This window comes from Rhinopithecus bieti, unplaced genomic scaffold (assembly GCF_001698545.2).
Source record: "Rhinopithecus bieti isolate Rb0 unplaced genomic scaffold, ASM169854v2 scaffold_12070, whole genome shotgun sequence".
NCBI lineage: Eukaryota > Metazoa > Chordata > Mammalia > Primates > Cercopithecidae > Rhinopithecus > Rhinopithecus bieti.
In genome coordinates, this window is record NW_016807449.1 from 1,376,330 (window position 1) to 1,387,668 (window position 11,339).

Here is an 11,339-nt window from a genome sequence, read left to right on the forward strand (position 1 = left end):
AGTCCGACATCCGAATGCACAGCCTTCTCTTACTTCACTGTAACCCCCTCCTTGTCTCTGACAAAAGCCACAGTAACTTTTCCGACTTGGAGCAGGGCAGGGCCAGGAGAGGGAGCGGGAAGGAGGCCCAGAGCCTGGAGGCCACACCTGGGGCATCTGAGAGAATCCCCCCGCCTGCCCAGCCCTCACCTTGAGGGTCTGGGCCCGAGAGATGAGGTATGGAAGGTCGAAGTTCTGGATGTTGTAACCGGTGATCACGTCGGGGTCCATGATGCAGATGAAGGTGGACCAGGCCTGGGGGTGGGAGCACACCGGGTCACCCTGGTAGGTTGCCCTGCCACGGAGTCCCCTACTTCCAGAATGTTCTAGAACTCCAGCCACCCCTGAAAATCCTGCAGAACCCAGAGGGGAAGTGCTCAAGCCTCAGTGCACAGGGGCCCACCCAGACCCACAGACACGGGCGTCGCAGCACCTGGGGACTGATGGCTCAGGACGTGGAGGCTGGTGGGGCCCCCAGGAAATGGTGTGGGGCGCGGAACGAGAGCTACCTGTAGCAGGTCCTCCTCCTTCTCGTAGCTCTGCACCTTGGCGCCCAGGATAGGGGCACAGGGCCGCAGGGTGAGCGCCAGGCGCAGGAAGGGCTCCTGCTCCCCCCAGCGCAGGCCTAGCGAGCAGATCTGGATGACTGGGTCCCGCTCAGGCTCAGGGAAGATGCCTGTGAGGGAGGAGGATGCAGGGGCCTGACTCCTGCCCCTCACTCCTGACATAGCAGGGAGGCTACACTTCCCATCTCCCTAGGGCTGTCACCACTGCCTGCCAGCCCTGGTCCTGCTGCCCTGTGGCCCTGCAGCCCTGCAGCCCTGTGTGGCTCACCCTGGCTCCTGCTCCGCCCTTACCTCCAGGCCATCTCCACACCCTCCGTGCTCACTCCATCTGGCCACATGGGCTAGGGTGCTCCCACCCCAGTACCTTCACACTTGCCATTCCCAGGGCCTGCCCTCCCGACACCCTGCCTGGTACCAACAATGAGGCGGGCAGGAGCCCGGGCCCGGGGACAGACCTTTGCGGCCAGCGCACTCGATATCAAAGCTGAGCACGCGCAAGGGTGCAATGCGCTGCCACGGCCCTTCCGGTGGGTGACTGACCACGTCAGACCACAGCACATCTGCCTCCAGCTGGCACTGCGTAGCCTGTGGGCATGGGTGGGTCAGCGGTGGCAGCAGGCCCTGCCCTGGGAAGCCCTGCACCTTCTTCTTCAGCCTCAGGGTGTATTTCCCGGCTGGGAGCTCCAGCCAGTTGCAGCCGACGATGCCTGTGTCCACCATGAACCTGGAGGAGGCTGGGGGTCAGTGGACAGGGGCTGCCCGAGGGCGGGGATAGAGGCTGGAGAAGTGAGGCAGAGGCCGTACCGGATCTCAAAGTCGACATTGGCCTCGTAGGGCGCGAAGCTGGGCGTGCCCAGGCCTGTCACACGGATGCCCTGTTCCAGGAGACGGCGGGCCGGGGCCACAAGGCGCGGCAGTGCCAGGGTGATGCGCAGGAATGGGGAGGGTCCGTGCCCGTGGTACCCAAACATGCCTGCAGATGGAAGAAGCTGGGACCGGCCAATGGCCTCCCCAGGGGACCCCCCAACCCGCTGATCCCGGGGGAGCACTCACTCTCTCGGGAGCACAGCTCCACAGCCAGCACGGCCGGCCCGGTCAGCTCCTTCCCCCCGCGATTGTCCCGACTGATGGCCAAGTTTAGCTCCCGCTGCAAGTCACCCAGGTGCTCGGGCCTGAAACCTGGTGTGGGAGGGGTGGTCAGAGGTGCAGGGGGCTCCAGTGGCTCGGGGAGGGGCTGGGTGGGGCCACTCACCAGGGGCGCTGGGGTGTAGAAGTAGGGAGCGAAGCCGTGGATGTGGCAGCAGACAGAGACCCCCTCATCGGTGACCCCGAAGGCGCGGAGCACAGGCACGGAGCCGCGGGACAGTGGGGGCCCGCCAGGCACAGGCTGCGCTGGGCCTGTGGGGCCACAGGTAAGACAGCGGCCATGTGTCTCAGGGTCCTCCGAGGTGTGCCTCCACAGCCTCGAAATACCTTGGGGCCTGCAGCCTGGGGCACTCCTGCCCCTTACCATTCCCTGTGTCCATTTCAGCCTCCGCCCTGGTTCCCATCTCCACCCTCATCCCCCAGGATCCATTCTCCACAGCACAATTACAGGGAGGCCCCTCTTTTTTATTACAAGATAAAACCAACTGGCCGTGCACAGTGACTCACACCTGTGATTCCAGTGCTTTGTGAGAGCGAGGCGGGAGGATCGCTAGAGCCCAGGACTTTGAGACCAGCCTGGGCGACAGAGCGAGACCCAGTCTCAAAAAAAAAAAACAAAATAAAACATATATATATATATATACACACACACACACACACACACATAACATATTATCTGTATAAATATATTTGTCCGTACAAAGTACATTAATATATGTTATATATAAAATAACATATATAAAGAACATATGATATACATTACACATATGTTATATATATATTTCAACCACCTCCCAGGTTGAAAGTCACCTGAATAGCTGAGATTACAGGCCCGTGCTACCACAGCTGGCTAATTTTTTGAATTTTTAGTAGAGATGGGGTTTTACCATGTTGGCCAGACTGGTCTCAAACTCCTGACGTCAAGTGATCAGCCTGCCTCAGCCTTTGAAAGTGCTGGGTTTACAGGCTTGAGCCACCACACCGGGCCCAAAAGTATATTTTTAAAAGTAAGGCAGACATTGTGGTGCACGCCTATAGTCCTAGCTACTCGGAGGCTGAGGTGGGAGGATCACTTGAGCCCAGGAGGTTGAGGTTACAGTGAACCATGATTGTGCCACTACCCTCCGGCCTGGGTGACAGCGGGAGACTCTGTTTCAAAAAAACAAAAAAAATTGGCCGGGCGCAGTCACTCATTCCTGTAATCCCAGCACTTTGGGAGGCCAAGGTTGGCAGATCACCTGAGGTCAGGAGTTCGAAACCAGCCTGACCAACATGGCAAAATCCCGTCTCTACTAAAAATACAAAAATTAGCCAGGTGTGATGGCGGGTACCTGTAATCCCAGCTACTTGGGAGGCTGAGGCAGAAGAATCACTTGAACTCAGGAGGTGGAGGTTATAGTGAGCCAAGAGCGTGCCACTGCACTCCAGCCTGGGCGACAAGAGCAAGACTCCATAAAAATAAATAAATAAATAAATAAATAATTATTGGCTAGGTGCACTCCAGCCTGGGCAACAGAGAGAAATCTTGTCTCAAAAAAAAAAAAAATCTCATAAAAAGTCAAATTGGGCTGGGCATGGTGTCTCACACCTATAATCTCAGCACTTTAGGAGGCCAATGCAGGTGGATCACTTGAGGTCAGGAGTTCAAGACCAGCCTAGCCAACATGGCGAAAGCCAATCTCTACTAAAAATACAAAAATTAGCCAGGCATGGTGGTGTGCGCCTGTAATCCCAGATACTTGGGAGGCTGAGGCAGGAGAATCACTTGAACCCCAGAGGCGGAGGTTGCAGTGAGCCGAGATCACGCCACTACACCCTAGCCTGGGCAACAGAGCAAGACTCCATCTCAAAAAAAAAAAAAGTCAAATTGACTTTTGGTGTACGTGTCTAGTGTTATGAATTTTAAGGCACAAAGGTCCTTGCACAGGCTGCAGCCACCACGTATGCAAAACAGCTCAACGCTCCAAGCACCTCCCTCAAGTTGACCCTGTGTCACCTTTGCTTCGCGCTCCACAGGCCCTGGCACCCACTGGTCTGTTCTGTCACTACAGCTCTATGGCTGGAAGGGCTGACCTGGCCCGGCCTCTGCCCCAGGAGCGCAGGGCCCCAGCACTCACCCATAACCCCCAAACTCACCCACATAATGGTCAATCTCCAGCTGTTGGAAGATAAGGGGCTCTGTCTGGGGGTCCAGGGCGGGTGGTGTGGGCCGACACCAGCGAGGATCTATGGCTGACGGTGGGAACTGCCCTGGTGGGGGAAGGGAAGGAAGTGGGGTACACGGAGTCATGGTCTTCCCCAGCCAGGATGGCATGTGATTCTGAAAGGAGCCAGGCAGAGGTGGCGGTCTGGGTCAGGCAGGAAACTTGGAAGAGAATGGGGGTCAAGGGTCAGGTCCAGAATCACTGCAGGCCACACAGGTGGCATGGGGGGAAAGGACAGTCCTTTGTAGGATTCAAAGTTGGCAAGAGTGGGGTCACAGGTCAGCTTTGCAGCTGACTCTTGGACCAAAGGCAAGACCAGGAGCAATGGGTTGGGCAGCAGGGGCTTCCAGCTCTAAGACTTACCATCTGCAATCCCCTCTAGGACTGACTGCAGTTCCTCCTCCTCCTGCTCCTGCAGCCTGTGCTCTGCCTCCATCTCCTCCATCAGTGCCAGGTCCTCCTCGAATTGGGATGGCTGATGTGCATCATCATCATCCCAGAGGCTCCCACGGGCCCGCTTTGGGGGCACCCCGGGACCTGGGCCTGGCCGCCGCTTGCCATCCATCCTGCTGGGCAAGTTGGAGCTTGGTGGAGTTTCTGACCAGAGACACCTCTTACCCTGTCTTCTCCATGGCATCCCATGCACCCACCATGACCATGATGAGCCTTTTCCTACTCTGGAGTGGAGTGGCTGTACTAACACAGCTCTGCACCTTGCAGGCAGCGGGGTGGGAGCACATTGCAGACGCTCAACTGTTAGCTACTGCAGTGGCAGGCCATTCGACTCCCTGACCATCTCTCCCATCACACTAGGTCCTTGGCACATCTCTCTCTTTTTTCTTGAGATGTGCTCTTGTCACCCAGGCTGGAGTGCAATGACATGATCTCGGCTCACTGCAAACTCCACTCCCAGGTTCAAGTGGTTCTTCCCTCAGCCTCCCGAGTAGCTGGGATTACAGGTGCCCACCACCACACCCAGCTAATTTTTGTGTTTTGAGTAGAGACGGGGTTTTGCCATGTTGGCCAGGCTGGTCTTAAACTCCTGACCTGAGGTGATCCACCCACCTCAGCCTCCCAAAGTGCTGGGATTACAGCCCCCACACCCGGCCTTAGCACATCTCTTTATTTCCCATAAACCTCTGTCTTCGATGCCCGCACCTACCAACCATGCACCCAGGCCATCTGCCATTGAAATGACAAAAACTGCAATTACTTTTGCACCAACCTAAATGCTTTGACATAATCTCAAATCCCTAGAGCTCCTGTATGCCCTTCCCCAGGCTCCCCAGTGGTCAGTGTGTTATGTGTGTGCTTCCTCGCCGCCTCTCTCTGCCCTCCCGCATGTGTGGCGTGCACACCATATTATGACCTCTTTTCCTGAGTAATTTGAGAGTTCCTAGCAGATCCCATACCCCTGCACACTTCAGCATGTAGTGCCTAAGAATAAGGAATTCCCTTCACTGAGCAAAGTACAATACAATCTAGGACATTTAACACTGACTCAAGGATGATATAAAATAAAGGGCACCTTTCCCAATTTCTCCAACTGTCTCCTAAATGCTGTTTATAGTAACCTGCTTTCTCCTCCAGTCTAGGACCCACAGTAGCAAACAAAACACACACAAATCACATACAGACTGCTACTTACATATGTGTCTTTTTCTTTTCTTTCTTTCTTTTTTTTTTTTTTTTTTAAGATGGAATCAGGGCTGGGTACGATGGCTCACGCCTGTAATCCCAGCACTTTGGGAGGCTGAGGCGGGCGGTCACAAGGTCAGGAGTTCGAGACCAGCCTGACCAACATGGTGAAATCCCATCTCTACTAAAAATACAAAAATTAGGTGGGTGTCGTGGCAGGCGCCTGTAATCCCAGCTACTCAGAAGGCTGAGACAGGAGAATCCTTGAGCCCGGGAGGCGGAGGTTGCAGTGAGCCGAGATCATGCCATTGCATTCCAGCCTGGGCCACAGAACAAGACACTGTCTCAAACAAACAAATAAAAAAGACGGAATCTGACTCTTGTTGCCCAGGCTAGAGTGCAGTGGCGCAATCTCAACTCACTGCAACTTCCGCCTCCCGGGTCCCAGTTCAAGCAATTCTCCTGCCTCAGCCTCCCAAGTAGCTGGGATTACAAGCACGTGCCACCATGTCCAGCTAATTTTTGTATTTTTAGTGGAGATGGGGTTTCACCATGTTGGCCAGGCTGGTCTTGAACTCCTGACCTCAAGTGATCCACCTTCCTTGGGACCTCCCAAAGTGCTGAGACTTCAGGCATGAGCCATGGCGCCTGGCCTCTGTTTTCTTATTTTTTGAGATGGAGTCTCGCTCTGTCACTGAGGCTGGAGTGCAGTGGTGCGATCTCAGCTGCAACCTCCGCCTCCCAGTTTCAAGAGACTCTCCTACCTGAGCCTCCCGAGTAGGTGGGATCACAGGTGCCCACCACCATGCCTGGCTAATTTTTATATTTTAGTCGAGACAGGGTTTCACCATGTTGGCCATCTTGGTCTTGAAATCCTGACCTCAGGTGATCCACCTGCCTCGGCCTCCCAAAGGGCTGGGATTACAGGCATAAGCCACCGTGCCTGACCTGTGTTTTCTTAATTACAACCTATAAAAGATTATTTTGGAGGCCGGGCACAGTGGCTCACCCCTGTAATCCCAGCACTTTGGGAGGCAGGTGGATCATGAGATCAGGAGATCGAGACCATTCTGGCTAACAAGGCAAAACCCCATCTCTACTAAAGAAATACAAAAAAATTAGCTAGGTGTGGTGGCAGGCGCCTGTAGTCCCAGCTTCTCGGGAGGCTGAGGCAGGAGAATGGCGTGAACCCGGGAGGCGGAGCTTGCAGTGAGCCGAGATCGTGCCACCACACTCCAGCCTGGGCAATAGAGCGAGACTCCATCTCAAAAAAAAAAAAAAAGATTATTTTGGGGTATATTGATACAGAAGTTGACTGGAGCCAGGTATGGTGGCCCACACTGTAATCCCAGCACTTTGGGAAGCTGAGGCAAGTGGATCACTTGAGGTCAGGAGTTCGAGACTAGCCTGGTCAACATGGTAAAACTCTGTCTTTAATAAAAATACAAAAAAATTAGCTGGATGTGGTGGTGCACACCTGTAATTATAGCTCCTCGGGAGGCTGAGGCAGGAGAATCACTTCAACCCGGGAGGTGGAGGTTGCAGTGAGCCGCGATCGTGCCACTACACGTTAGCCCGGGTGACACAGCAATAGTCTGTCTTCAAAAAAAAAATTCGCCGGGCACGGTGGCTCAAGCCTGTAATCCCAGCACTCTGGGAGGCCGAGACGGGCAGATCACGAGGTCAGGAGATCGAGACCATCCTGGCAAACACGATGAAACCCCGTCTCTACTAAAAAATATAAAAAACTAGCCGGATGAGGTGGCGGGCACCTGTAGTCCCAGCTACTCGGGAGGCTGAGGCAGGAGAATGGCGTGAACCCGGGAGGCGGAGCTTGCAGTGAGCTGAGATCTGGCCACTGCACTCCAGCCTGGGCGAAGCGAGACTCCATCTCAAAACAAAAACAAACAAACAAACAAAAAATCCACCACCAAATAAAACCCAAACAAGCAAGCCAAAAAACAGCCACAACAAAAAAGTTCACTCGGCACAGTGGCTTATGTGTGTAATCTCAGCACTTTGGGAGGCCAAGGTGGGAGGATCGCTTGAGCCCAGGAGTTCGAGACTGGACTGGACAACATGGCAAGACCCCGTCTCAAAAAAAAAAAAAGAAGAAAAGCATGTATCCTCTAGTTGATTAGACAAGATTATATTCAGGTTAAACTTAAGGGGGTTACTTTACTGTGGTTCAATAAGAATATTCTAAGGAGATACACACTCAAGTATTTAGGAGTAAATGGCCATTAACGCCTACAAGGTATTGGGAATTCTTTGTAAAAAGTGTATGTATACAGAGAGAAGGGAGATAAGAAACACGCATGCAAATCATAAATAGGGCGGAATGTTGAAACAGGTGATCTGGGCAAAGGGCATGCAGGTGTTCTTTACACTATTTTTTTTTTTTTTTTTTTTTGAGATGGAGTCTCGCTCTGTCGCCCAGGCTGGAGTGCAGTGGCATGATCTCAGCTCACTGCAAGCTCCACCTCCCGGGTTTACGCCATTCTCCTGCCTCAGCCTCCTGAGTAGCTGGGACTACAGGCGTCCGCCACCACACCCAGCTAACTTTGTATTTTTAGTAGAGACAGGGTTTCACCATGGTCTCGATCTCTTGACCTCGTGATCCGCCTGCCTTGGCCTCCCAAAGTGCTGGGATTATAGACGTGAGCCACCGCGCCCAGCCTACACTATTTATTCTTTCAACCTTCCTGTTAATTTGAAATTATCAGAGAAAGAAGTTTTTAAAAAGTACCTGTACCTAGCCGGGCGCAGTGGCTCGCACCTATAATCCCAGCACTTTGGGAGGCCGAGACGGGTGGATCACTTGAGGTCAAGAGTTTGAGACCAGCCTGACCAACATGGTGAAGCCCTGTCTCTACTAAAAAAATACAAAATTAGCTGGGCATGGTGGCGCACACCTGTAACCCCCAGCTACTTGGGAGGCTGAGGCAGGAGAATTACTTGAACCCAGGAGGTAGAGGTTGCAGTCAGCCAAGACTGCACCATTGCACTCTAGCCTGGGCAACAAAAGTGAAACTCCATCTCAAAAAACAAAAAAACAAACAAAAAAACAAAGTACTTGTCCCCCAGGGTCCAGGCTGAGACAGAGGGGATTACTGGAACATAGAGCAGATCCCAGATGCGGCTGGGAAGAGGCAGGTGAGCAGGTCAGCTGTCCTAGGTTCAAGTGAACACCCTGGATCTCATAACGGTTGCCCCATATCCAGTCCTCACTTTGCCTTTTTATTTATTTTTTTTAGACAGAGTCTCGCTCTGTCACCCAGGCTGGAGTGCAGTGGCTGATCTCGGCTCACTGCAACCTTCGCCTCCTGGGTTCAAGCGATTCTCCTGCCTCAGCCTCCTGAGTAGCTGGGATTACAGGCGCCCGTCACCATACCCACTAATTTTTTGTATTTTTAGTAGAAACTGGGTTTCACCATGTTGGCCAGGCTGGTCTGGAACTCCTGAGCTCAGGTGATCCACCCGCCTCGGCCTCCCAAAGTGCTTGGATTACAGGTGTGAGCCACCATGCCCAGCTTTGCTTTGCTTTTTTGCAATAGAACACACCCCTCCTACCCTGCCTCTTCGGAGCAGCTATAGGCTGCCCAGTTGATGACTACATTTCCCAGTGTGCACCGCCAGCATGGCCACGTGACTAAGTTCTCCCTCCAGGAATGAGAGTGATCATGAGGTGTGCAGCTACTGGGACATCACCCCACCCTCTTCCCCATCACAATGGCTGGAACGTGGATGTAGTGGGGGAGCTAACCACAAAGATGGGGACAACACTGGGCTCCCCAACAACCTTCCAGAGCAAAGCTGTCTGCCAATCCTGCACACCTGCCTATCTTCCAAAGCATTACGTGGAGAGATCAATTTGTGTCTTTCTTGGGCCACTGTGTTTTGGGGGCTCCTTGGTACAACAGCTTAGACCTCAAATAAGCACGGAAAAATTCTGAATGGACGGAGTATACGTTAGAAATGTTCAGGGCGGTTCATGACAGACACTCAGCATTAGAAAGGGGCCAGCTACTGACAGACATGCAACATGGATGGATCTTGAAAGCAGGCTGTGCAGAAGCCAGACACAAAGCACACGCTGGGGGCTCGAGGAGTGACTGGTTACGGAGTATGGGGTTTTCTGCAGGGGTGATGAAATGTTTTGAAATTAGACAGAAGTAATGGTTGTACAACACTGTGAATGTATCAACTGAATTATTTGCTTTATTATTATTTTCTCTTTATTGAGACAAGGTCTCACTCTGTCACCCAGGCTGGAGTGCAGTGGCATGATCTCAGCTCACTACAGCCTTGACCTCCCAGGCTCAGGCGATCCTCCTACCTTGGCCTCCTGAGTAGTTAGGAAGACAGGTGCGTGTTACCATGCCTGGCCAATTGTTTTTTGGTAAAGACAGGTTTTGCCATGTTGCTCAGGCTGGTCTGAAACTCCTGGGCTCAAGTGATCTGCTCGCCTCGGCCTCCCCGAAGTGCTGGGATTACAGGCATGAGCCACCGCGCCCAGCCATTGTTTGCTTTAAAATGGCTAATTTTACCTCCGTAAAAAAGAACGTACTTATTGTATGATACCATTTAAACAAAGTAGAATAGACTAAAGTGATCTACAGCGCTAGAAATCAGACTAGTGGCTGCTCCTAGAGTAGGAGAGACTGGGAAGGGTACGAGGGGTTTTCTGGGGTGATAAACCACACTACACAGCCAACTGTACACTGGAGACCTGGGCATGGCATGCCATGTAAATGACACCTCAATTACAAACATAAAAGTTTGGAGGCCGCAATTCCACATCTAGGGACGTACGCTGTAGATATATTATCACATAAGAAAAACTGCATTTATAAGGTTATTTCCGGAAGCATCGTTTGAAATCCCCAAAGACTGGAAACCACCTAACTGTCCTCACCCAGGGGTCTATTTAAATAAGTTATGTTAAGTCCATTCAATGGAATACTATGCAACTGTGTAAAGGAACGAGGAAGCTCTTTGTGTACTGATAGGGAAGTTTCTCAAAGAGGCATTGTTCAGTAGATAAAGCAAGATGCACAGTGGTGCACTCAGAATTTTATCTTTTGTGTTGAAAAAACATGTCTAAGAAAACGTTTACCCTGATTCTAGTCATTAAGAAACAAATGGCCTGGGCGCGGGGGCTCACGCCTGTAATCCCAGCATTTTGGGAGGCCAAGGCGGGTGGATCACTTGAGATTAGCAGTTCCAGACCAGCCTGGCCAACATGGTGAAACCCTGTCTCTACTAAAATACAAAAATTAGCTGGGCATGGTGGTGGGTGCCTGTAATACCAGCTACTCCAGAGGCTGAGGCAGGAGAATTACTTGAACCTGGGAGGCAGAGGTTGCAGTGAGCTGAGATCATGCCACTGTGCTCCAGCCTGGGTGACAGAGCAAAACTCTGTCTCAAAACAAAACAAGAAAAAGAAACAAACAAATCCAAAGTGAAGGGTGACAACACTGGTCCGAAATCTTTAAAACTGCTGATGTCATGAAAAAGTAAGTTGCCTAGGCTAGGGGGCTCACATCTGTAATCCCAACACTTTGCGAGGCTGAGGTGGGAGGATCACTTGAGGCCAGGAGTTAGAAACTAGCCTAGGCAACATGGCGAGACCCAATTTCTACAAAAAATTAAAAATTGGCCGGGCGCGGTGGCTCAAGCCTGTAATCCCAGCACTTTGGGAGGCCGAGACGGGCGGATCACGAGGTCAGGAGATCAAGACCAT

At 52.4% G+C, this 11,339-nt stretch overlaps 1 protein-coding gene across 2 annotated transcripts in view; it reads right to left on the reverse strand.

Annotated features, from left to right (window-relative positions):
• SPIB (Spi-B transcription factor) overlaps positions 1–11,339 on the reverse strand; it is a 47,895-nt gene that overhangs the window by 28,237 nt on the left and 8,319 nt on the right. For both annotated transcript variants that reach the window (XM_017882087.1, XM_017882083.1), the window contains exons 2-9: positions 4,319–4,521; positions 3,888–4,001; positions 1,858–2,003; positions 1,659–1,784; positions 1,410–1,578; positions 1,061–1,329; positions 549–715; positions 190–294 (exon numbers count right to left, since the gene is read on the reverse strand). In XM_017882087.1, the coding sequence (XP_017737576.1) occupies positions 190–294; positions 549–715; positions 1,061–1,329; positions 1,410–1,576 (708 nt within the window). In that variant the 5' untranslated portion in view covers positions 1,577–1,578; positions 1,659–1,784; positions 1,858–2,003; positions 3,888–4,001; positions 4,319–4,521. The remainder of the gene's footprint in view (positions 1–189; positions 295–548; positions 716–1,060; positions 1,330–1,409; positions 1,579–1,658; positions 1,785–1,857; positions 2,004–3,887; positions 4,002–4,318; positions 4,522–11,339) is intronic.